Source organism: Oreochromis aureus, linkage group 10 (genome assembly GCF_013358895.1).
Source record: "Oreochromis aureus strain Israel breed Guangdong linkage group 10, ZZ_aureus, whole genome shotgun sequence".
Classification (NCBI taxonomy): domain Eukaryota; kingdom Metazoa; phylum Chordata; class Actinopteri; order Cichliformes; family Cichlidae; genus Oreochromis; species Oreochromis aureus.
Genome location: NC_052951.1, coordinates 10,942,903 through 10,968,287, shown reverse-complemented (window position 1 = coordinate 10,968,287; position 25,385 = coordinate 10,942,903). Strand labels below are relative to the sequence as shown.

At 40.3% G+C, this 25,385-nt stretch overlaps 2 protein-coding genes across 3 annotated transcripts; both read left to right on the top strand.

Moving 5' to 3' along the window:
• Window positions 1-1,201: 1,201 nt before the first annotated feature.
• zfpl1 (zinc finger protein-like 1) lies at window positions 1,202-6,218 on the top strand. Of its 2 annotated transcripts, none has more exons than XM_031743531.2 (8): window positions 1,202-1,363; window positions 2,730-2,844; window positions 2,936-3,047; window positions 3,205-3,398; window positions 3,566-3,644; window positions 3,775-3,960; window positions 4,754-4,877; window positions 4,966-6,218. In XM_031743531.2, exons 2-8 carry the CDS (start codon window positions 2,743-2,745, stop codon window positions 5,150-5,152), a joined length of 984 nt encoding a protein of 327 aa, XP_031599391.1. In that variant the 5' UTR covers window positions 1,202-1,363; window positions 2,730-2,742; the 3' UTR covers window positions 5,153-6,218. The 2 variants fall into 2 exon arrangements, with proteins under 2 accessions (XP_031599391.1, XP_031599400.1); XM_031743540.2 differs by having other exon boundaries at window positions 2,727-2,844.
• A 13,480-nt stretch (window positions 6,219-19,698) lies between these two features.
• rom1a (retinal outer segment membrane protein 1a) lies at window positions 19,699-24,666 on the top strand. Its single transcript, XM_031744784.2, has 5 exons — window positions 19,699-19,772; window positions 20,025-20,262; window positions 22,853-23,283; window positions 23,419-23,665; window positions 23,805-24,666. Exons 2-5 carry the CDS (start codon window positions 20,113-20,115, stop codon window positions 24,024-24,026), a joined length of 1,050 nt encoding a protein of 349 aa, XP_031600644.2. The 5' UTR covers window positions 19,699-19,772; window positions 20,025-20,112; the 3' UTR covers window positions 24,027-24,666.
• The last annotated feature ends 719 nt before the right edge of the window (window positions 24,667-25,385 follow it).

Here is a 25,385-nt window from a genome sequence, read left to right as displayed (position 1 = left end):
ACATTGTGTTTGTTTTTGGGGGGTTTTATTTTTGACTTTTCATTTTCTCATTTTACTCTCAACGCTTCCCTCTGCAGGCAATTCACATGTGCAGTGAACTGTGAAGGAAACAATTTGTATCCTCATTCTCAAATACATCCATGCCCATTTACACACGCAAGCATACATGCATTCTGTAAAGACAAAAAGTCATTATTATGCATGAGCAGGCAGCATCATGCCCGCAGAGATGTCATTACCATGCATTTAAAAGCTGCTTGTCAGGGCAGGATTGAGATCTGTCATGGTGGCCAATGTGGAAGATGTGAAGTCGCTGTACTTTTTAAAGCAGAAGCTCTGATTTTTTTTTCTTTTATTGTTATTTTTTGTTCGCAACTGATGTCCATCTGAAATTGTCAAGTATTCCACGCACGTTTGTTATTGCTGTATTTCTTTACTCCAATTTGCATTCATGATATATTACTGAACCAAACTGAAACTCAAGCTGCTGGGATCTGCAAGAGTAAATGATCACAGACATTCATTGATCAGCTATTCAGCTATTAATTGACAGAAAATGCAGGAAATCTATCTATCTATCTATCTATCTATCTATCTATCTATCATCGATGGAATACTTATATAATTAGTTGAATTGTGCAGTCAGTATTATGAAAATAGAAAAAAAGGGAAGACAAATTTAGCTCATCAGTCAGACACAAACCCCTGGAGAGCAGACTAGGAGAAAAGGGGAAAGAGAAACAAAAGGGAGGTGTGTGTGTGTGTGTGTGTGTGTGTGTGTGTGTGTGTGTGTGTGTGGGTGGGGGGTATAATGGTGTTATCGTTTCATGAAAAACATGAAAGTTGATGCTTTTAATTTACATCTCAGGTGCCGTACTCCAAGTATTCTGTATAATTCATGTGTAATTTTTGAAGAAGGAAAAAAACATGTTGGCTAGTGCCAACATTTGGCCCAGGGTCTGTAACTTATGTCTGTTTGGCATAAGCGCCAAAGAGGGTTGTGATTAGAAACAGATTTACAAAACAAAGCCTGGCTCATGCTAAGGTTTATACTTATCACTTTTATACATTTAATTACCGATAATGACAACATTCCCCTTTTTACAAATCATTCTAACGGGGTAGTCCTGTGCGCTTCGACGCAGCAGATGGCAGCATACGCCAATTGGTTTGTTTACCAAAACACACGAAGAAGAAAGAGAAGCGGAAGAGACGTGGCACATAAACAGAAGGAGGAAGGAACCAGTTTTACTGATGACAACCTCTGGAGCCGCCTTCCATGTGAATTCAGCAAGAAAGCTTAAATGACAGGCGTACCACATCACCTAAAGCGAAAGCGACTCGATTAATGTCTGTCTGACAGGTAACGTCTGTAATTATTATCTATATTTGAACTTCGTCAACTCCAACAGCTAGCTAGTTTAGCTCGCTAACGCTGCTTTACCCGATAACTTCCAGTTGAGCTAGCAGCTAGCCGCTGTTAGCTGAGTTAAATGTTGGAATTACGCTGTGGCCAGGTGTTACAGCTGTCAAGACGTGTTAGTTGATATTTAAAAAGACGTAGATGCTGAGCAGCTCGGTTTTCGAATTACTTATGGGAAGTTCCCACATCCAAACACTGCGTGCAACTATTACAGATAAAGAAATAAAAAGTAGTGACAGTAAATACAATGAGTAGCACCTATTGTCGTGTTTGAGTGGTATATTGCTCATATCTGAATTATGGCACGTTGACATAAGGTGGCGATGATTTGAAACCCCAGCCTTTAAACTGCGTTATAATATCCAAAGAGTGTTAGGTTTGTTTGGGACAGTTCATTTGCTGACTGTGACATGACAACAGGGTGACATCAGCGAAGTAGTTACGAAGACCACCCATGCTTCGGCCTTTGTACTTACTATCACCTAGCTAGGGCAAAACGCTCAGCAAACGTCACTTATATTTAACAGAATTCTAAATTCAGAAAAGCTGAAGTCAAGTTGACATCATTTGTAACTCTGTATGGAATTATGTATGAAGTACTGTAACATATCAAGATAAGATCTGTTCTTTGGAGAAATATGTGAAGAATGTGTGTTAGGTGAAAGCAGAAAATGAAATGCCTGCTATATATATATATATATACATATATATATATATATATATATATATATATATATATATATATATATATATATGTACACACACACCATTATAAACATGTAAATTTTGTCTGTTTTCAAAGCCACATACTGGCTTCATTGTGTGGTGGTTTACATTTGCCTGACCAGCAAAAGATCCACAGTTCGATCCCAAAAGGAAACAAAGATTCCTTGGGGAATATATTTGGTTCAAACCAAATGTATGTGTTTCTCTTTGTGAATAAGAGAGCAGACAAAGCTAGCTCTTTATATCATCACATACCATTATCATATTGCTGTATACTGACATATCAAGTTTCCAAGCCAAAAAAATTTAATTTGTATTAAAACCATTAAATATTTTTCATGCCAGATGTTTAATATGTTTATTTTCTTGAGCACAGCATAAGTTAAGTTAAAACTTAACTAGATTAAATGTGAGCCTTTAAAAGTCTCATGTTTTACATGCATGCTTCATGTTTGTAGCTTCTGCTCATAGTAAAATGGAATGTAGGCTTGAATTTACAGAATAATGACAATTGTGATCCTCAGTCTGAGCTCATGCTGTTTTAGCAGTCCAACACAAACTACTTGTTTGTCCTCAGCAGATCGCAGGTGGCCATGGGTCTCTGCAAGTGTCCAAAGAGAAAAGTAACCAATTTATTCTGCTTCGAACACCGTGTGAACGTGTGCGAGCATTGCCTTGTCTCCAACCACAACAAGGTTAGTGGGTGAATGCATGGTGTCGCACATATTTGTACAAAACTTGTAGCATCACAGTAACCTTTTGTGTTTTTAACATTTTCTCCTTCAGTGTATCGTGCAATCATATCTGCAATGGCTTCAGGACAGTGATTACAACCCAAACTGTACTCTGTGCAATAATCCGCTCACTGCACAGGACACTGTCAGACTGATCTGCTACGGTGAGATTCAGGTTTCTTTTCCTGTACAAGTCAACAGTTCGTTGTAAGCAGACAGCAAGGATTAATGGGCTACTTAATTTTTGTTTGTGCTCATAGCTTAAATAAATAAGATTCTGATCCTATCTCTGCAAAGTGAAACTTTTTTTTCCCCCCACAGATGTGTTTCACTGGGCATGTCTTAATAACCTGGCATCTCGACTGCCCCTCCATACGGCCCCAGCAGGATACCAGTGTCCTACCTGCCAGGGTCCAGTTTTCCCCCCTACCAACATGGCCAGCCCAGTTGCTGATGTGCTGAAAGAACAGCTGTCATCTGTTAACTGGGCTAGAGCTGGTTTGGGGCTGCCACTGGTAAGTCTTTGTTGTGTAATCTCCCTGTCGCCGTTGTATCCTGAAAACTAATCAAGTAAAAAAAAGCATACATAGTCATTCTTAGCATTTTCTGGTTGTATTTAAAAATCAAGTTTACACGTGTGATGCTGTGAGATAATGAAACGAGTGATGTTTGACTATCTCAGATTGAGGAGCCTGTCCAGGTCCTTGATGAGACTGCATCTAATGATGTCACAGATTATGCAGACTGGTCAACATTTGATTGTAAGCCTTACTCTGTTTTCTTCTCCGTTCTGTCTGGTGAAGTGTTTTCATTTATAATAAAAGTAGCAAACATCAGAGAAGATCATCTGTCTCTCTTTTTTTTTTTTTTTTTTTGTGTGTGTTTCTACAGCACAAGAACAAAGCAACATGTACCCCAGCCATTCTTACACCAGCAGCGCACCATCTAATTACATCTCACCTCCACAACAGGGAGACATTGGAGGTCCTCATAAGAATGGGGATCCAAACATGCAGGAGCACTCTATGATCAACTTTACTACTGCCACCGCCGGTGACACTATCACAATACACACAGGTACAGTGCTCAGAAAGCCCTCCCAATCTGCTCCCACTCTGTGCTGAGACCGATTTCATGAAACCTTCCACCCTTTTTGCCAAACAAAGCTAAACTTTTCATAAGCATTCTCATAAACGCCAAAATGCATTCAGAGGATGAAACATAAGTCCTTTTACCATCACTTGATTTTTTATACTCAACCTCTTCAACCCCAAGCTTCCCCAAGTGCTGTCCTAAAATGTCTTTGTACAGACAATGATTAAGATTCTAGTGGTGACAGTCCACGATGTTGTGGAGCAGTGCGTCAACCTTGATGTCCAAATTGGGCCAAGAAATTGAAATTTACAAAATTGGGCCAAGATGCCTGTCTGTTATTTCTCCCCCATTTGTCTCTGTGCTGCGTCCTCAGGGACAGCCATGATAGCAGCTGGAGGACGTGTCATAAATTTCTGCTGTCAAAACTCTATCCATCCATTTTCTTCCAGCTGTCCAATTCAGGGTCGCATGGGGGGGGGGGCTGAAGCCTGTGTTGGTTGTCAGGGTGAAATGAGTGGGTACACCTTGAACAGGTCACTAGTCCATGGCAGCGCTAAAGTAGAGAGACAGCCAACTATTCACACTCGCATTCACACCTACAGCCAGTTTAGAATCACCAGTTTACCTGGAGAGAACCTGCACACTCCACATAAAAAGATCTTAGCTGGCTAATGGGTTTGAGCCCAGAACCTTCTTGAACTCTGTAGCTCAAAATATAATATAGAAACCGTTTTCCTTTCTTGCTGAGACATGATCCTTTTCTTTCCTCCGCCAGCGTCATCACCGAGAAAGGTGTATGACACACGGGACGGTGGTCACAGCTCTGTGACACAGATCGACTTTGATGACGACAAGTATCGGCGGCGACCAGCGTTAAGTTGGTTTGCTCAAATACTCAAGTTAGTATTATATGACAGCATTTTGGAACAGACTTCTTTAATTACTGTGACAGAAAACAATATGGGAATGTTCTTATGATCTTTCCAGGAACCGCACTGGTGGAAAGCGGAGCTCTCTTTCCTGGAAACAGCGCGTCTTCATGCTTCTGCTGGTCGGAGTTCTGGGATTCTTTACGTTGATTATCATCATGGCTAAACTTGGACGCGCGTCGGCTGGCTCAGACCCAAATTTAGATCCTCTTCTTAATCCCAACATCCGTGTGGGGAAAAACTGATGACATGCAATGACCCCTTCTTTTTCTCATGCGTTACACAACGTATGCCTGTGTAGAAAAGAGCTGAAAATGGACTACTATTATAGGGTTAGCTCACCAGAGGGCGCTGTTTACCCACTGGGAAGAGGCTGTACTTTATAGTGGAGGCAATCCCTGATTTCTCTCTGTTACACAGGGCCGTGGACCTGGGGACGTGACCAAGGCTTGGTGTGTTTTGGCAAAGGATTTGGTAACTGTTGCTTTGATAAAGAGGGGGCAGTATTTGTATAATATTTGTCAGTGATCTCTCTAATTTGATTTTCTCTTTTTTTTTCTTTTTCCTCAAGTTCACTAGAAACTAAACACTGTTGATGTTGAAAGAACATCTTAAGCTGGCAGAAATGCCAGAATGTAACAAAAAAGCCACTTTTATGCAGATGTAAACAGATTCCAGTTACAGGTTTGTTTTTGAGGGTTGTGAATTTCTCATTGAGAAAATGTTGCCTTCATAACTGGAGTTGTACCCCATACATAATACACAACTATTTATAAGTGTCTGCATTACACCTGAAAACTGATTGCTTTGCTTTTAGATTTTCCATACATACTGTGTGTACATTTTTCCTGATGTTTTTGACTGGCCATTAAATAGAAATGCTCCAGAAATGCAGTATTTTTTTAATTTTATGGTGACGTATTCTTCTGCTGTGCGCAGCAAAAATCATGCGTGAGCTATGTTTGAAATTCCATTTGTATAGCTTCAGCGGGGATATGTTATATTGCACTTTATAGTGTCGTATATCAAACATATTTATTATCTTATTGCCCAGTTTTAATGAAGCTCCTGCTGACTGCTGGTGATGCAGACCAGTGATTTTAAGAGTAAATAACATCCCACATAAATGACAACATTTCTGGATGATTTCTCCAGCCTTCAAAGAGCAGGAAGAAAGGAAAAAAAACAACTGCTGTCACTCCTGCACTCCTGCAGTCTGCAGGAGTGCGTCTTCTCTTCTACAGTATCTCACTGTGACAAAACACTACATATACAGTACATCAGTTCTAATAAATGGTGACTTTGAAAGGTTTTGGAGTTTGTATCTTATTTCAGTAGGTTTTCACATTTTTCAAACAGGATTTATTTCAAAATCATGCTGGTTTTTTTTTAGTTTTTTTTTTTATTCTTCCACAGGGAGTATACATGGGCTTTAAAATGATATGTTTTGAAGGAGCTGCATGCTCGGACTTGATACATTAGGAAAAAGATACAGACAGGCCTACATGGTGTAAACAAAGCCTGATAAATAACGCGGTGCTAAACCATGTGACTGCAAGCAACTCTAACTCAACTCCCCCTGCTGGTCTCACTCAGCTCTTAAAGATCAGAGTCTGACCTCTGAACAGACTCCCAGCTCCTCTGTTTTAAAATTTATTATTATTAATTAAACACTTTATGTAGGGTTTTCCTGCATAGTTATGTACATATGACAGTAGTCAATGTTCAAAAGCATAATAGTTACAATTTGGGGCTTAAAGAACCAGAATCATATTAACTAAACCTTTTAGTCTCTTCTCGTCACACACTCACTGGCCACTTTGTTAGGAACACATTGCTAGTACTACGTTCCTCTGGTTTTGTGATATTTGGCCCATATTTACTTCATAGATCAGCAACAATGCAGCCATTAGGACATGGGTACACTGTGGTCATAAAGGACACTGACATGTCAGCAACAATACTCATGCAGGCTGTGACCTTTAAACAATACATCACCCTGAACTGTTGATACAAGGCAGGATGGATCCATGCTTTCATTTTTCAAAATTCTCACCCTACCATGTAAATGTTGCAGAAGACATTAGAACAGGCAACGTTTTCCCACTCTCCTATTATCCAATTTTGGTGAACTTGTGCAAGTTGTAGCTTCAGTTTCTTCTTCTTAGCGGAAAGAAGTGTCACCCGCTGTGGTCTTCTGTAGCCCATCTGCTACAAGGTTCAATGTGCTCTCCATTCAGAGATGCTGTTCTGCATACTTTGATTGTAATGCGTGGTTATCTGAGTTACTGTTGCTTCCTATCAACTTAAAGCAGTCTAACATTTTGTTCTGGCAACAACATTGCATTTTCTCCCAGAGATCTGCCACTCACTGGATATTCTCTCTTTTTTCCAGAACATCCTCTGTAAACCCCAGAGATGGCTGGGTGGGGAAATGCCAGTGTGGAAATGAATAACAATGAAATATTTATGTGAAAATGGCAATAGGATGCAGGAGCTTCAATTAACAGACCACAACTGGCCATTTATTAGAAACTTACAAACATACAAAGAAATTATATGACCGCAAAAGTCAGTGAACTCCTTGTATGGCAACAACTCCCGTGACTGGAGGCAACCACCAGCTGCAGTCCTAGAAGCAAACAAGGAATTAAAAGTCTACACTAAATACAGCCGCTAGAATTACTAAACAAGTCAGTGCTGTGAATGGCGTCTAAAACAATCCTTAAATAAAAGGCAGCCAGTGTTCTGCTCATTTTCTGCCTACAATTAAAAGTAACATATAAATTAGTAAATAAAAAATACACCAATACAGAAATAATAAAGCTTTACAGTTATTAAATCTACTAATAAAATATCTGTCATTTCATTTTATCTGGCAAAAGTATTAGTCAGTCCAAAGCACATGGGCAACACAGCACAGGCCAGGAAAATGACAGGAAGCAGTCCCCACAGCTGGCAGCAATCACCTGTGTGACTCACTTGTGATTGGCTCTTCCCTTGCTTGGTGTTCCCAAGCTACACTCAGACCAGCACACCTGGCACCAAGAACTGTACCACATTTAAAGTCTCTTTATTACTTCTGTTAGTTTATTATTAAAATGCCAGAGGCCCAAACAGTTGGTCTGAGATTTAGTAAGTGACCTTAAGGCATGCTTTGAATTGCTCATGTGACATACCAAGTGAACCTGCAGCACATGATAGGGCAACATACCCATACAGCAGTCATATTTTCCCCGCATAAAAAGTTTACTTAAAAGTTGTAACAATTAAATGTATCTGAAAAAGGACAATCACAGTCTTTTAGCGTGGAAAGGACAGCATTCATTACTGCCTGCGATGACTTATTGCGTGATGTAACTTTGCCACAACCTGCTTTATTGAGTCCTGTGTAGATATTAGTGTTATAAATATCCACCAATGCGCATGAGCATTATCTGACTCTCCCAGCTTTCCATTGTGCATGCTATTGATTGTCTGTGGTTCTGAGCCAGGTTACATTGATGAGGGGAGACCTGCCAGCAGTTATCAACATGCACATGTTGCAAAAATTACAAAGCAGATCACAGGTCTGCGGTATACACCAGAATACTTTCATTGTATTCTCCGACATGTTACTCGATGCATGAAAATTATATGTGGTGTTTTAACATAATCGCTTGACTGCTTTGTGAAGTCTAATGGTTTTTGTCACTCTATTGGAGTTCAATGTATTTCTCAGTAACTCTGAGTTATTAGATTGTCCATTGCACTGACATAATAGGGACATCCTGATCAATACGTCCACACTTTCTTGTTAACACGCTGCACACTTTTCCTGCACCTCGCTGCACTCCTGATGCCAATCGTAGGCGGTAAAAATGTCTTTGTAATGCACTTTTACATCTGGAGTGAGTTTTATAGGCTAGCTTGGCCTTTTTAACAGAAGAATTTTCATTTTCCCATCTCTAACACATTAACAGACAAAAAAGAGCATTTTGTGAAATGTATAATACAAGAAGATAACATCTGATACCCACCCACCACCATGCCTTGCAGTCATACAGACTCGCTTCAAAAACAGAGTTTACCTCACATTTTTTTCCCTTTGCTGTTCCTATTTTTGATGAGCCCAGCTGTACGTGCCCCTGTGCACACTGAGCAATGAATGCTGGAAGCCATTGTGTTTTTTGGCTGGCATAGCAGCTCACATCAGTGACATTATGGCTTCATTCTATCGCTGTGTCTTCAGGCCATTTCCAAAATAAAGATAGATTCTTGTGATTTTTGAGATTTCTTTGGTGATATATTGAGACAGGCAGACAAAGTTCAAATAATGCAGTGCTGCTTCGATGTCTTGCAGCTTCAGCAGAACAAAACTAGTACAAAAATCCAGAAATATATATTTTTTTTAAATGAAAGTTAATGAAAACTGCAATGAAAATTAATGTTTCAGGCTTTTTTTTAATGTACACTACAGAAATGTGTGCATGTGGCTTGAATTGATTTTGGAGTTATACTGTACATGCACAGACCAATACATTCCTCATTCAGCTGGTTATTTTTAAATTCAAAAGGTGTCATACAGAGTATTCAATAGAGTTTAATAGAGTTCAAAGTAGCTGCTCACGGCAGCTTTCCTTTCTGTCATTGGACGGTGCAGGAGTATAAATTGAAATGGGAGTGTGTGTGCTTCACATGTGCCTCCCAGTTCAATTAGAAGGCGCATCACGCAAGGGGAGCTTCTGTGAACGTCAGGGCCCGTGGAAGACTGTGAGTACAGCTCTTGTCTCTATGGCAGCTTAGTTAGTCACAAAAAAGCAACTGGAACAGTTTTTCATCCTCTCGAAAACTGCTGTTGCTTATTACATGTGAGAAATGACACTGATGTTAATGTTAATGCAATAATCTTATTAAGTTTAAGTAAGTTATTTGTTTTCATTCTGGATCTAGATTGTAGTAATCTAGAATAGATCTATGAATTTGTAATCACTGAATGTATATTATAACAGGCATTTTCAGATTTTATAGATGCAAATTTGAAGTATTGCTGTGTTCCTGTTATTATGCACACTTTGAATATGATAGAAAAATAAGCAAGACTCTGAAAGCACAAACCTCCACCAAGGCAGCTGACTCTCTTGGGGTCAGCTTCAAAGACAGGCAGATGCGAAATGTAAACGTGAGGTCGGAGGTCAAATGTGACATGATATTTGGATACAAATTATAATGTGATAGTAAGAATCGCTATCATATACCAGTTTCATTTCCTTTATTCTGCCAATGCAAACAAAGGCAACAGAATTTTAAGCATAGTTTAAGTTTAAGATGAAGTTTTATCAAAGTTTTACCTTATTTGACCTTGAAGAAGTCAGAGGTCCAAAGTAATGTGATATTTAGAATCTTCATATATCATTCACTATATACCAATATCATATCAATACAAAAATGACGATAAGAAATATAGTTTTAAATCGATCTATATATCATTATAATCACATTGAAGCAAAGGTCAGAGGTTAAATGTGACATAATATTTTAAATCTTTCTATGGTACAATAAACACCACAACTTTGTTTCTAAGTCATAAGGCATTTTGTCAATTCTTGACTAAATCATTACGTTGACCTTGAAGAATTGGTGGATGTAAGTGGATGAACTGAGTTTGTGCAAGTTTCTGAGGACTCTTGATTGCATTACCAGCTGATGGAAAAAAAAATTCAGACCTGTACATCCTCATCAGAACACCAGGGAGATCATAAGTCACAAGGCAGAAATGTGTGATCATCAAGAAAAAGAGCACAAGCACAGAAGACCACCTGGCTCAAAAGCTCCACATGTGAAGCACCACCATCAAAATCAAGGCCATCATCGTCACAATAATAAACAAAGGTCGGATGGCAACGATAGTCATGAGTAAGTCCATCCTTTTTCTAACTGTATGTTAACAGTAATTATTTAAGCAAAATCTATAGATTTTTGGGGGGGTTTACAAAATGAGGATTAATCATGTGTGGTTGGTAGTTAGGCTAACCGAGTATCAGAATTCATTCACTGTTGACAGTGTGCACTTTAACACCCATGTTTTCTTTTTGAAATAGCACTCATTCAACAGCAGAGGAGAGCATTTTGAGTGATCATCATACCAACCATCAACATCAGTCCGAATCTCACCATTACCACCACAAGCAAAACCATCGTCATGTTTCTCTTTCACAAACTTCCTCAAGTTCCTCAAGCCATTCTTCTTCATCCTCTTCATCTTCATCGACATCCTCATCTTCCTCCTTGTCCTCCTCCTCCTCCTCCTCCTCCTCTTCTTCTTCCTCCTCCCCTTCCTCTTCCTCTTCCTCTTCTACAACATCTTCCTCTTCTTCTAGTCTGTCTTCTCAGAACAGCAGCAACAGTGACACTTCAGATAGCAATCCTTTCAGGAAGCCACAGCATTCACAATCCTGGACCGATATCTCTGGAAAACACAAGTACTTTGATGAAGGAGATGACATGGCTCCTTTGATAAATAAACCAGCTAATTCAAATGAGCTACCCAACAAACAGAAACAAGAGAAAAGCAAGTCCTCTCGTTGTGGCCCCAAAAATGGAAGCTCAAAAAGCCCTAAGAAAATTACAAGAAGCTTTGAAAATGATGGAAGTTTCCGCAAAGCCAAATCAATGGAGGCTCTCACCACACCCAAAGACAAAGGAAATGGAAATGAGGATGAAAATGAATTGGAGAAGAGGGAAAATGAAGCCAGGAAGAATTTAATGAAAGAAAAAATGAAGTTCTCTGCTTTTCTTAATGAGATTACTCGGCAAGTGCTCAGCCCAATGAGGCTAACCACTCTTGGCGTGACAGATGCGCAACGACCCTGCAGTCCAGGGCAGGCCTCTCTTAGATCCAGGAAGGCAGACAGCAGGACTGACAAACCTAGACAGCAAAGTCGCCCCACCAGTGCAGACTCAATTAGCTCCAGCAAATATTCACACTCTTCGCAGTTGTCTCAGTCTAAATCTTTCCACGGTGAAAGTCGCTATTTTGAAGAGTCATCCCATCACATGCATCATAGGCCAAAAAGCTGCACAGAATTCAGTTGTTTTAGAAGACGTCATTCATGGTCTCAATCTCCTGAGCGTCACTCCCATTCTTTTAAGCACTGCCATAACCACCACAAAGGAGCCCATGAGACTTCTAGTCACCATCACCATCATCATTACCATGAAAATAGCCCAAGTCATCGCCATCATCACAGAAAGGACCACAGTCCTGTTTATCCCCATGGAGATTCACACAGCCATACTTACCACAACAAAGATCACCACACTGCATCACATCACCATCACCATGGGCAACATCGACATAGAGAACCCTATAGCCCATCCCATCATCATAGTAATGCACACCATCACCACCATGGCAAGCACTACGGTCATGTTCATCACCATCACCATCATCATGTAGACCACAATAGCCAAGGCCATCACCAAGGAGACCATGATAGTCCAGACCATCACCATCATCACAAAGACCACCATAGTCCAGACCATCACCATCATCACAAAGCCCACCATAGTCCAGACCATCACCATCATCACAAAGACCACCATAGTCCAGACCATCACCATCATCACAGAGAACACCATAGCCCAGGTCACCACCATCACCATGGAGACAACAATAGTCTAGAGCATCACCATCATCGTGGAGACCACCACAGTCCAGACCATCACCATCATCATGGAGACCACCACAGTCCAGACCATCACCATCATCATGGAGATCGCCATAGCCAAGACCATCACCATCACCATGGGGGCCACCATAGTCCAAACCATCACCATGACCATCACCATGGGGACCACAATAGCCCAGAACACCACCATCATCATGACCACCACAGTCCAGTGCATCAGCATCATGGAGACCACCACAATCTGGGGCATCCCCATCATCATCATGGAGACCACCACAGTCAAGATCATCATCACCATCATCATAGAGATCACCACCTTTCAGACCATCATCGTCATGATGGAGACCATCACAGTCCAGACCATCACTATCGTCACCGTGACCATCATAGTTCGAACATTCACCATCAACATGACCACCACAGTCTAGATCATCATCATGATGACCATCATAGTTCAGGCCATCATCACCATGAAGATCAACATAGGGAATCTCATCACCATCATGGAGACCAACACAATCCAGGCCATTGCGTACAACATGGAGACCACTACAGATCAGGTCATCACCACCATGAATCACATCCCAACCAGCACCACTCAAGAAACAATGATCTTGACCATGATGACCACCACACTCATTTGAAGGGGCATTCTGCTGGCAGTCCACCGGCACATGGGAAGACAGAGTCTCTTTCCATTAAACCAGAGTCTTCCGGGACAACAGCAAGCAAGCCCAGCAGCCACGAAGAGGAACGAACAAGTTTCATTGGTCCATCATTACATCAAGTATGGCATTATTATACTACTGAAAATGTTTTCTATTATGGTGTGCATACATACAAGTAACTACCAGGCCATTGTTTTATGTGTTTCATTAACTGGTTATGTAATGATGTTCATCTAATTTCCATTCATATTGATTTGGGGCAAAAGCTTGCACGTCATGGCAGACAATAGATCTGCAAATGACATTCACGTGTTAAAGAACAATAGATTAGTTACAGAACAATAGATTAGCTACTAAATACAAACTAATAGCAATCAATTTGACATCCTAGACTAATATTCTGTGTTCATCTTTCATTTCATTTCATTTCATTTTTCACTTTAGATAATAGAGTACCTGTTGAATGCTGTTTTTCTCATTAAATTTATGTATTTATTTCTTTAATACAGGAGAAGAAACAGGAGCTGGGTAGAATCATGTAAGTGTCATGTTATTTGTTTGGGTATTTGGATGTGAATAACATGGAAAATATGGAACTGTTCATTTAAAAAGAAAAAGAACTATGCATCTAAGCTTGAGAAAACTTGCTTTTTGTCTGTCTGTATTATAGGATAATACAGGAACAAAATGAAGGTCTGCACCACAGTTTGCTGAAGACAGCTGTGAGGATGGAGTGTTTGGGAGAGGAATTCATGAGTAGCCAAAAGCTGTTGGAGGCAGAACTTCAGAGGACACGCACAGAGCTCAGCAACCTCACGGAGAGGTTTAAGAGGTGAAGAATGCCATTTCCAGAGACTAACTGCAAATAGTGATAACAGTTATAATGTTTGCTGAGTAACTCTGTCTCTGCCTTATTTCAGACTACATGATAACTGCTCCTCCACACAGCAGACTAATAATGTTCTGGAGCAAAAGCTTCACTCAGTGGTGAGAAAGCAAGCATCGCTGTACATCTGATATAAGACATCCATTACTATAAACATATATGTGAGCTATTACATCTTGTTCCCCCATTTTCCTTCTGTTTCAGACTCAAAATATGGAAGAAGAACGACAAAGGTTGAACCGTCGTATTTCGGAGCTGACACAGCAGCTTGGTAATGTGAAATTTGCCAACTCTGGCGAAGTGTTCAGTGTAAGCTCTTTGGCATTCTTTCATTTCTAGGTCTGGAAAATATTAGTAACATTTAATTCTGGTATTCCTTGCAAATATCAAAGTAGCGGCTGCTCAGGTTGCAGAAAAAAATCTGATTGTTTAGATCAGTGATTCCCTAAGTGTAGAAGGTATCTCTAGGTGCTGCAGGTGAGCTGCAGTAATAACAGAAATTCATTTTGAAATTACTCCCTAGTCACATACAGTTAGATATTATATAAATCTATTTAATTATATAAAAAATAAGTTTAAACTGGTAACAGGAGGGGGTTAGTGTGTGATATTAATCATTACTCTCACCTAAATGTACCACTCTTATATTGAAGTTTGTGTCCTAGAGGCAAGTGGGTCACACATTGGCCTAAACACTTATGTCTGAGTAGCATTAGCAATTTATAACCAACAGTCTGTGTAGTTTATGTTTTTTAAATACAGTTTTCAAGGAAATGCATCTCTCTTTCTTGTATTTTGATTAGAGTGAGATTTATGATTCGGCAGCCCTGGAATTTTTGGTTTTTAAGGAGGCCCACAGCACTCTTGACATCAGGAATGGCTTATTTAAAAGTTTATGGAAAAATACCTAAATTCTCACTGGATTCAATACCTCAATAATAATTTGATGTTCTAGTTGTAAATTTGTTAAATAGATGACAAACCACATGATTTATGGTGTTTCTAGCTTGTGATTGACAAGTAGCAAATGCATGTGGCGTGTCATTAGTTTCTCAGTCGGATCCGTTCATCCCTTGTGATTTCTGATGTCTGTGAAGATGATATTGACCAAAATGTCAAATTTGAGGTTTCAGAGTTCACAAACCAGTGGGTAATGACATGCAGGCTATATTAATCTTTTCATACAGCATGAAATATAAATGTGTTTTTCCTATGTTTTAAATAGAGGACAATGTTCCACTTGGCATTAGTATAATTTTGCTCATACAAAACCTTTGTTTTCCTTTCTATCATATTTCGTATTTATTATTTCCAAATTCCATTGAACTGATCAGTTTTTCTTCTCATTTCAGGTGACTTCTGCGATACACAAAAACAACCATCATTTTCAGTCAGATGATACCATCAATCAGGTGGTTCTCCCAATCGCTCCTCCTCCAGTTCAGTTTATGGACAACGATAATTATGGAAAGGTTAAAGCTGCTGAGCAGGAGCAACCTCTAGGGTCAGTCCCAGAGGAGGAGGAATCTGACTGGTCTGAAATGGGAGAAGAGACCCCACGGTTTATGCTGACAGGATCAAGCAGGGGTCAGACCTGGAGACACCGGGAGGCAGACCTGGACAGAGACAGCGAGTCAGGAAGTGAGGAAATTCCCAGACAACACTCTCCACGCCCACTGCAAATACCTCATCTTCAGTTCACCTCCCACAGTGACAATTTACCCGCACCACAAACTAGTTCTCGCTCTTCTGGCATGAAGAATCTGTCTGATGGCATGACAGGTGAGGGAAGTTACAGGTCCTCTAGTCCAAACCACGGATCTGCCATTCTTATCCGGTCAGCAAGCCTGGAGGAAATTCCTCTGGCATGCCATCACATGCAAAAAGAGCTGAGAGGCACAGAGGCCATGATGGACCTCCGCCATCGAGGGAATGAAGCTACTGAGGATTTAGATAATGAGATCATTCATCATTGGAACACAAGCAACCACAGGGATATGATTACTGGGAGGCCAATTGATAGCAGTATGTCAGAGGCAGATAGCAGCTTGGCCAGCCTGCAGTCAGCCGAGCGGATGCTAAACCACTTCATATGTGATTCATACACTACAGAGGGAAGAGAGCAGGACAGGGCTGAAGTACATGCCTGGATGGGAGGGATTCCAGATGAGGTGCTGAAAGGAGAGCGAACAAAGCTGTGACAGTAACATGACTGCACTAAAATCCTAATTTAATGTAGCTATAGTAGAAAGTTTAATGAATAAGCTCATTTTAGTGGTTTATGGATTCAGCCACATTCATTTGATGTTTGATGTAATTTAATTTCTGAATTTGAAAAGTAGATTTTATGGATTTACTTTGATAAACTGATGCTGTCACTTTCCTACTGTCTCATTGGTGTATCCAATAAAAGCGATGAGTTTCTAGCTTTAAATTATTATAGCTAACATTTGCTGAAAGTGATTGTTGGTCGATGAATACTATATATATAAATGTGCACCTTGGAAAATCCTGTACGGCTTAGATAAACTGATTAATTCATCGTAAAATGTAAATGTGTATTTTTGTTGCATAGATACAAATAGAATGGTCAGCCAAAACCACTGACAGGTGAGCCTCCAAGGCTCCACCACAGAGCCCACAGGATCCAAAGGTTCCACTGCTGAAACAACAAAATAGCCACAGTTCATACTCTGACAGGTCAAATGTGGTTTTGTGGCTAAAGGACGACATACACAATGTTAGGCAGGTGGTTTTAATGTTGTGGCTGATCAGTGCAGTTCCTTTTCTTTTTTCATCATTGCAGAATTTTAAAAAGTCATCATATAAGTTATACTTATTAACATAGCTAGCTACAGTTAGATACTCTTGAATGCTATAAACAACATCAAGCACAATTTAAAACAGTTAAAAAGATCATATTGAACCTGATTTCCTTTCACATTATAGTAAAATGTAATTATGATAGGCTTGCCTTACATGCTACTGATAATATATATACTTATAAATACGGTATTGCTATAGCTTTTAAAATGTGAAAATTATCTTATGTTTGCTGTTTTCCTCATATTACAATATCCTGCCAAAATAAAAGCTTGCAAATGAACAGATTTTACAGTTGTGTTTCTGTCCATGTCACATCTAACTGAAATGAAAAAACAAACAAACCCACAACAAAACAGTGAGACACAGTTTCAGCTGTGAATAGAATAGAATAGAATTCAACTTTATTGTCATTGCACATGTCACAAGTACAAGGCAACGAAATGCAGTTTGCATCCATCCAGAAAGTGCTTTAGCAATAATATAGATATATTACAGAATATAGATCTATTATAGGTATGTTACAATGAATGAAGGTATGAAGGTATGTTATGAATATACTATAACTATAAGTATGTACAGGCTATAGCTGTAGTGAGTGTACAAGCTATGTACAGGCTATGAACAGGTTATACATATGGTTAAAAATATGAAAACTATACAGATTGTAGATAGCAAGTATTAATAAACAGTTGTACACAGTTCTGAACAGTTGTAAATTTTTTGTATGTACAGTATGATTGTCTATACAGCATTTACAGTAGTGCAGTTGAGATCAGTGAGATATATGGATAAATTATACAGTAGTTATATAAAGTGCCAGTGGTTGTAAGTTCAGTGGTTCAGTGTTATTATTGTCTGTATGAGGGTACAGCCGGCCATTTGTTTGTTTTGTCCATTGTCTGTGTGTTCAGTTATGGGTGGTTGTGTGTGTGTGTATGTTCAGTCCATGAGTTTAATGTGGGTGAGATGTCAGGAGGCAGAGTTCAGGAGTCTGACAGCTGTAGGGAAGAAGCTGTTCCGGTACCTTGTGGCGCCTCTCAGAGGGCAGGAGGGTGAAGAGTCCGTGTGCTGGGTAACTGGGGTTTTTGATGATTTTCCCAGCCTTTTTCAGACACCGCTTCCTGTAGATGTCTTGTATGGCAGGAAGTGGTGCTCCGACGATGTGCAACCCTCTGCAACGCCTTCCGGTCCGAGGCAGAGCAGCTCCCATACCAGACTGTTATACAGTTGGTCAGGATGCTCTCAATGGTGCAGCAGTAGAAGTTCACCAGGTGGTTCTTCCTCAGAGTCCTCACAAAGAAGAGGCGCTGATGAGCCTTCTTGACCAGCTTGGAGCAGTTGGTCGTCCAGGTGAGATCCTCTGAGATGTGCACTCCCAGGAACTTGAAGCTGTTCACACGCTCCACAGCCGTCCCTTTAATGTAGATGGGTGGATGTGGGTCAGCATTCCTCCTGTAGTCTACGATGAGCTCCTTGGTGTTCTCGGTGTTGAGCAGCACGTTGTTGGTGTCGCACCACTCAGCCAGATGATCCACCTCCTCCCTGCAGGCAGCCTCATCGTTGTCTTTGATGAGGCCAATCACCGTGGTGTCATCTGCAAACTTAATGATTGTGTTGGAACCATTGGCAGGTCTGCAGTCATGGGTGGAGAGGGAGCAGAGGAAAGGGCTCATCACATAGCCTTGTGGTACACCGGTGTTCATTGTGATGATAGATGAGCAGTGGTTATCCAGCCAGACATGTCTGGGCCGGTTGGTCAGGAAGTCGAGTAACCATTTGCACATGAGGGAACTGATGCCTAGGTCTGTCAGTTTCCTGATGAGTTGTGAGGGGTGGATTGTACTGAACACTGAACTGAAGTCTATAAACAGCATTCTGGCGTAGGTGTTTTTATTGTCCAGGTGTGAGAGGACAGAGTGCAGCGCAATGGAGACTGCATCCTCTGTGCTCCTGTATGCGAATTGGTGGGGGTCCAGGGTGGGGCGGAGACAGGATTGCACTGACTTATAATTGTGGAAAGCAAAAATGTCAATACTTACCCTGTATTTACTTGATACTGGATTGATACCAAAAGTAGTACAACAGTAGTGATACACTTTCAGATGCCTTTTGTGAACTGTAATAAATCAACATCTCACTGTATACATGTTCTGATTAAGAAGGTGGAGACAAATATTAATGATGTAGATTGATTGTAGATTTGTTTGCTTACATATGAGAGGAGTTCTGCAAAGTCAGGGCAAATGACAGAGATCATATTGACCAGAAATATTAATGGAAAATTGGTACCAGTATGGAGGAGGAGGTGAGAATGTTTCCCACATTGGGACCATGGTACTTGGATTCAGAGTATTAGTCAGGCAGTAATGAGAGTTGGCTACTCTTCCCCTCATATATTACTACACAGAGTTGAGGGCCAGTGACTCTGGGTCACATACAGGACTTGGGCTGTCTCTCAACCTGTAGAGTTGAATCTCATGTCATTTTCTTGTACCTTGTAATTTTTTCCAGTAGATGTGTCCCAAGTGTCTGCGTTACACAGATAATGACTTGTGTATTAATAATACCTCCCTGTCAAGTTCAATTTGGCTTGTCATCCATGTCCCTCTGTATGAGTGACGGATGCTGAGCAGACAATGGCCTGGATCCACAAACCAGTTTAATAGGATAGGTAGGTATTAGTGGTAAGACGCCCCCCTGCATCCAGGTTTACCAAATCCAGTGTGCCAAATCCACTGTGTGGCACACTGGACGGTACACAGTGGTTGCTGGAGATAACTGGACTTTTTTTCAGAATCTTTTAGGAAAAAATAAGGTAAAATTTGACCCACCAACATCAGTTTAATTGAAGATGCACCACTTGTGATGTAAAGCTATAAAACTCAGAAGTTTCCAGGGACTTTCTGCTAACCTCTCTACTTCTAAGTTTGGTTGTTTGTTTCTCACAAAACTATTGTCTTTGTGTCTGAACTGTCCTCACACTGTTTATACAGGTGTGTTTCTGTTCTGCCGTCTTCATCTTTAAGCCTTTGGAGTCCTCCCTCTCATCTCTTCTCCTCTCTCACAGCCAGAGCACAGCATCGTCCCTCGCAGCCTCGTCGCTCTCCTTCCCCTACTCCCCCGGTGAGACCTGGTAAGATTCCCCCACTGCAACCATGGTGGTGATGAAGATGAAGTTCCCCTTTCAGAAAAGGGTGAAGCTAGCCCAGGGACTGTGGCTCCTGTCTTGGTGTGCCACAGTTGCTGGGGCCACGACCTTCACCCTGGGGTGCATCCTAAAGACGGAGCTCCGCAGGAGGGCAGAGGTACTTAAAATTTGATCTCCTGGAGCGAATACTTTCTTATACTTTTTGAATGTACCCATTTTTGTCATGTAGGAAGCCTGAAAATTACTACTGGGTAATTACTATTTGCACGCAGTGTAGGATTAACAGTATGCATAGTTACTGTAACTGTTTGTAATAGGAAGAAATTCATTAAAATTATTGTTGTCTGCAATGATAATTATTACAAATAATGTCAAATAATAAACCACTAATAAGTGCTAATATTTCTAGTCTCACATCAAATTGTGCATTAAATATAAGGGATGATATATTTATTTGCCTGAAGAATCTGATTATACACTATAATACCAGGTGTGAATATTCCTGGGTACACTCAGCAAATGCCATCTGTGTTGGGTTTCAACTGTAGACACTAGATTTTCAGGGAAAATGCAAAAGGAAAAAGTCTTAGAGGATAAATGAAATCTCCGTGCTAATCGGCAATCAACACACCTGTGACCCACTTTGGATCCTGACTCATCATTTCATAAATTAGGCTCCGTCAGTCTTAATTACCCTAATCCCTACTGCTACTTAAAGCTGTCACCATAGCTTTGTATGATCAGTTTTATTATAACACTGAAACACTTGGAATGATTGAAAAATGCAAAGAAAATATTATCTTATTATGTAGATTACAGCAAAGGTTTAATCCCATCATCAGAGAACTCTGTTTGACTGAACACAAGACTTTGTTGTGTTTTCAAAATTGAACCAAATTTTACCAAAATGAATCTCTGCAGATGTTAGTTTGCTTGACATATAGCTTCAGGACATGTGCTCTACAAACATGATCCATTGGAATCACATTGGTTTACCAAATTTGTAAGCCAAAGACAAACCAAAGACAAACAGTAGAACATTCAGTAGAACCTCACTACCATATTTAAAAGGGAAGTGGCTAATTTCATGCAGTTTTGGTGTTTGTATCTGTTCTGTATAGTAGAAGTGGATAACAAACTGAGGTCTGAGTTACTAAATGTATGACAGGTATCCTTGAACGATACGTTTAAGCGCCAGCTGCTTGTGGCTCATACATTCTGGTCTAGCTCTTCATTATGAGATTTAGCATCTGACAGTAATGCTGACAATATGTGGATTTCTATATATATTTACACACATTTACAAATTGACCTCTCTTCATAAATAAAGGTGGAATCCTTTTAAGCCTTCTACGCCTCATCAACGCATGTTGTGATGTCAAAAATGTTAACTTTCATTTCAGGACTGTACTCTCGGCATTAGTGTCTATATATTTAAAATAGTAGGCATTGGAGAAGAACAGTCTGACTTATTAGAGGAGAAACAAATTGGTTAAAAAATTTACATATACATGTAATTGTGTTTATGGCTGTGAACATAAGCTCTCTGGACATTTTATTAGACATACACCTGACACAACTGGGTTGGACCCCTTTTTGCTTTTAAGAACTGCCTTATTTATTCATGGCATAGTTTCAACATGGTGCTGGAAACATTCCTTAGAGAGCTTGGTCCATATTGATATGATAGCATCACACAGTTATTGCAGATTTGTTGGCTGCACATCCATTGACTTGAATTTTGGTGTTGCATCACTCCCAAAGCTGCCAGATTAAGATCTGGCGGCTGTGGAGACTGTTTGTGGACAGTGAACATTATCATGTTCAAGAAACCAGTTTGGGATTATCTAAGCTTTGTGACATGGTGTGTTGTCCTGCACAAGGCCACAGCCATCAGAAGATGGGTACACTGTGATTATAAAGGGATGGACATGGTCAGGAGCATGTAAGCTTTGGGGTTTAAACCATGCTCAGTTGGTACTGAGGGGCCCAAAGTGTGCCAAGAAAATATCCCCACATCAAACAACAAAGTAAGTCATTGATACAAGGCAATAAACGAGACTCACTCAACCAACATTTTTCTAGTCTTCTGGTGTTCAATTTTGCAGAGGCCATGCAAATTGTAGCCACAATTTCCTGTTCTTAGCTGACAGGAGTGGTACCTGATGTGGTCTTCTGCTGCTGTAGCCCATTGCTTAAATGTGTTGTGCACTCAGAGATGCTCTTCTGCATACCCTGTTTGTAACAAGTGTTTTTTTTTTCAGTTACCATTCCTTACCTATCAGACTGAAGTAGTCAGGCCTTTCTACTTAAACCTTTAGTATCACAGAGACATTTTCACTCAGAGAGCTGAAGCTCACTGGATACGAGCAATTTTCTGCAAACCCTAGTCATGGTTGTGTAGGAAAAAAAACCCCAGTATATCAGCAGTTTCTGAAATACTCAGACCAGGCACCAACAGCCAAGTCACTTAAGTCACCTTTCTTCTGATGCTCAATTTGAACTTGAGCAAGTCATCTTGACCATGTCTACATGCCTAAATGAACTCAGTTCTTGCCATGTGACTGGCTACTTCATTATTTCTGTTAACAAGTAGTTGAACAGGTGTACCTCACAAAGTGGCTGGTGAGTGTGATTTTCATACAATTTCATACTTCACTAATTTTGTTTATTTGTTCTGCATAATTTTAATGAGATAAATTTGAATGGTTTAATATTCCATACATTGCTGTGTGACTCACTTTCAGGTAATGGATAACCAAGACATTCATATTGTGCCGAACACCCTCATGATTGTTGGTCTCGCCTCCCTGGGCATCAACTACTTTGCATCAAAGATCTGTCAGGATGCCCTGGACGCTGGGCGATTCCCTCGCTGGAAGAACTTCTTGAAGCCCTACTTCGCTGTCTCTTGCTTCTTCACCGTGCTCATGCTGCTAGCTGTCATCATGAGCTACGCAATGAAGGGCAGTCTGGAGTCTTCTCTAAAGGCTGGCCTGAGGAATGGCATCCGCTTCTACAAGGATACAGACACACCAGGCCGCTGCTTCCAGAAGCAGAACATCGATCGCCTGCAGATGGAGTTTCAGTGTTGTGGGAACAATGACTTCAGGGATTGGTTCGAGGTCCAGTGGATCAGCAACCGCTACCTTGATTTCAGCTCTAAGGAAGTGAAAGAGTAAGGGTCTGGAGGGTAGTGGCTTTCACATTTGTGCATATTCTTGAAAAATTAAAGAGTTTGGATTGAAAAAGTGTGACTAAAGAAAACAATCATGTGGTAACAGTGTTAGTAATCCCTCATTTGTTTCTATAGCCGCATCAAGAGCAACGTGGATGGCCGTTACTTGGTAGACGGAGTCCCATTCAGTTGCTGTAACCCCAGTTCTCCACGGCCGTGCATCCAGTATCAGCTTACCAACAATTCAGCTCACTATAACTATGATTACCAAACTGAGGAGCTCAACATCTACCTCCGAGGGTGCAGAGAGGCTCTAGTCAACTACTACATGGGCCTGATGAACACAATTGGGGCTGGAGTTCTGTCAATCTTCCTCTTACAGGTAAGCCCGACAATGATTTCAGGCAGAGATTGTGGTGCCACAGCGAGCTTGTAATTTATCAAATGAGAGACATACAACACTAGGTTTTAAAGAGCTTACCCTTGTCTAACTTGTTCCTCAATGGCTCTCACTTTTGCAGGGCTCTGTGCTTGTGAGTTTGCGCCTCCTGCAGACTGCCATGGAGGCAGTGGCAGGAAAGGAAAACACTGAAATTGAGACAGAAGGGTACTTGCTAGAGAAGGGAGTGAAAGAAACCATCATGGAGTACCTCAACCCTGTGCTGAAGTTCTTCCTGCTCAAGAACCAGGTCGAAGAAGGGAGTGCTGCAGCCACAACAGCTGCTACACCAACTCCCACCTAAACCACATTTTACATTTAAAAACATCACGTGTAAATAACTTGTACAAGACGGCAACTAAGGAATGATTTCAATTTTTAAAAAAGAACACAATAACGAATTTCTGTGAATTTCACAAATTTAGGGATAGTGTTTTTGTTTTTTTATTGTCAGATGACTATCACAAGTAAAGTTTATCTATACAGTGTTACTCTAATTCCCAGTCAAATTCTATCTTGGTGTCTTTATTGCCAGTAAATGTACCCATAGCAGCTATGATTAATCCAGATTTCAGACACTTGTACCCCTTAAAATGAATAAGATGCTTAAAATAATGAGATCTTTTTTATTGTTTATCACTTTTATTTTGCCTGTTATTCACTGCACAAGATTAACAAATCCTTGATTGTTATATGTTTACAGTCCTACAAATATATGCAACTGATGCACCCATCAATCAGAGGATAAACATTAATCGAAGAGCAAGTGTACAAAAATTATATATTTTTTGGAAGATGTAAAGCTGACTGTAGAGAGACATGAGGCACAATGCTCTGCTGCGCAACAGGATTATGACAATAATAATATATAAAAGATGATTTATTAAAGTTTGAGGTTACTAAATGCCTCATGGAGTGGAGTTGTTTTCTTATTTTCTTTGTGATGTAAATACAGCACACAGAGACATTAAAATACTTCACTTGTCACCTTCCATGACAGTGGCTGTGAGATAGCACTTTCTCCTTGCCTCTCTCTTATCTCACTCAGTGAAAGGAATCAGATTACAAAGGCTGATTAATCGATGTCAGTAATGCAGTGAAAGCCATCAAGTGTGTCCTCTGTTCTGGCACCTTAGCTGCTAAATCCCATTAGTTAATACCCAGCCTGCTGCCTTTGCAGTTAGACGCCTGCGTCAGGTGGCTGGCAGATGCATGGTGAACCATATGAAGGCTTGGTCTCCTTATACAAATTTGAAAAGGTGAAAAATAATAATACTGAGACTGGTAAAACGGAATACTGGTAAAGCTGAGAGATAATCATTCGAACACAAAGTTATATAGGCATGCCAATATGTAATGTAATGTATTTCCCTAAAACTGTACAAGGAAGTTTATTTTAAAAAAATCACTTTACTGTTTACATACATGCCTTTTTTGCACATAACAAAGTGCAGTATTTCCATCATGTTATTTACACCTATCAGACATAAATGATTATCTCTTCAGCTTGGCAAGAGTTAGTGTGTGGGATATATTAGGGAGCAAGTGAACATTTTGTCCTCAAAGTTGATGTATTAGAAGCAGGGAAATTGGGCCAGAGTAAGGATTTGAGAGAGTTTGATACGGTTTGATCAGGTCCCCGGGTCTCAGTCCAGTTGAGCAT

Coding starts and splice junctions, on each gene's coding strand:
- zfpl1 (XM_031743531.2), top strand. CDS start 2,743: ATGGGTCTCTGCAAGTGTCCAAAGAGAAAAGTAACCAATTTATTCTGC. Junction 3,399..3,565: donor CTGGTTTGGGGCTGCCACTG/GTAAGTCTTTGT, acceptor TGACTATCTCAG/ATTGAGGAGCCTGTCCAGGT. Junction 3,961..4,753: donor CACTATCACAATACACACAG/GTACAGTGCTCA, acceptor TTCCTCCGCCAG/CGTCATCACCGAGAAAGGTG.
- rom1a (XM_031744784.2), top strand. CDS start 20,113: ATGGTGGTGATGAAGATGAAGTTCCCCTTTCAGAAAAGGGTGAAGCTA. Junction 20,263..22,852: donor AGCTCCGCAGGAGGGCAGAG/GTACTTAAAATT, acceptor ACTCACTTTCAG/GTAATGGATAACCAAGACAT. Junction 23,666..23,804: donor TGTCAATCTTCCTCTTACAG/GTAAGCCCGACA, acceptor TCACTTTTGCAG/GGCTCTGTGCTTGTGAGTTT.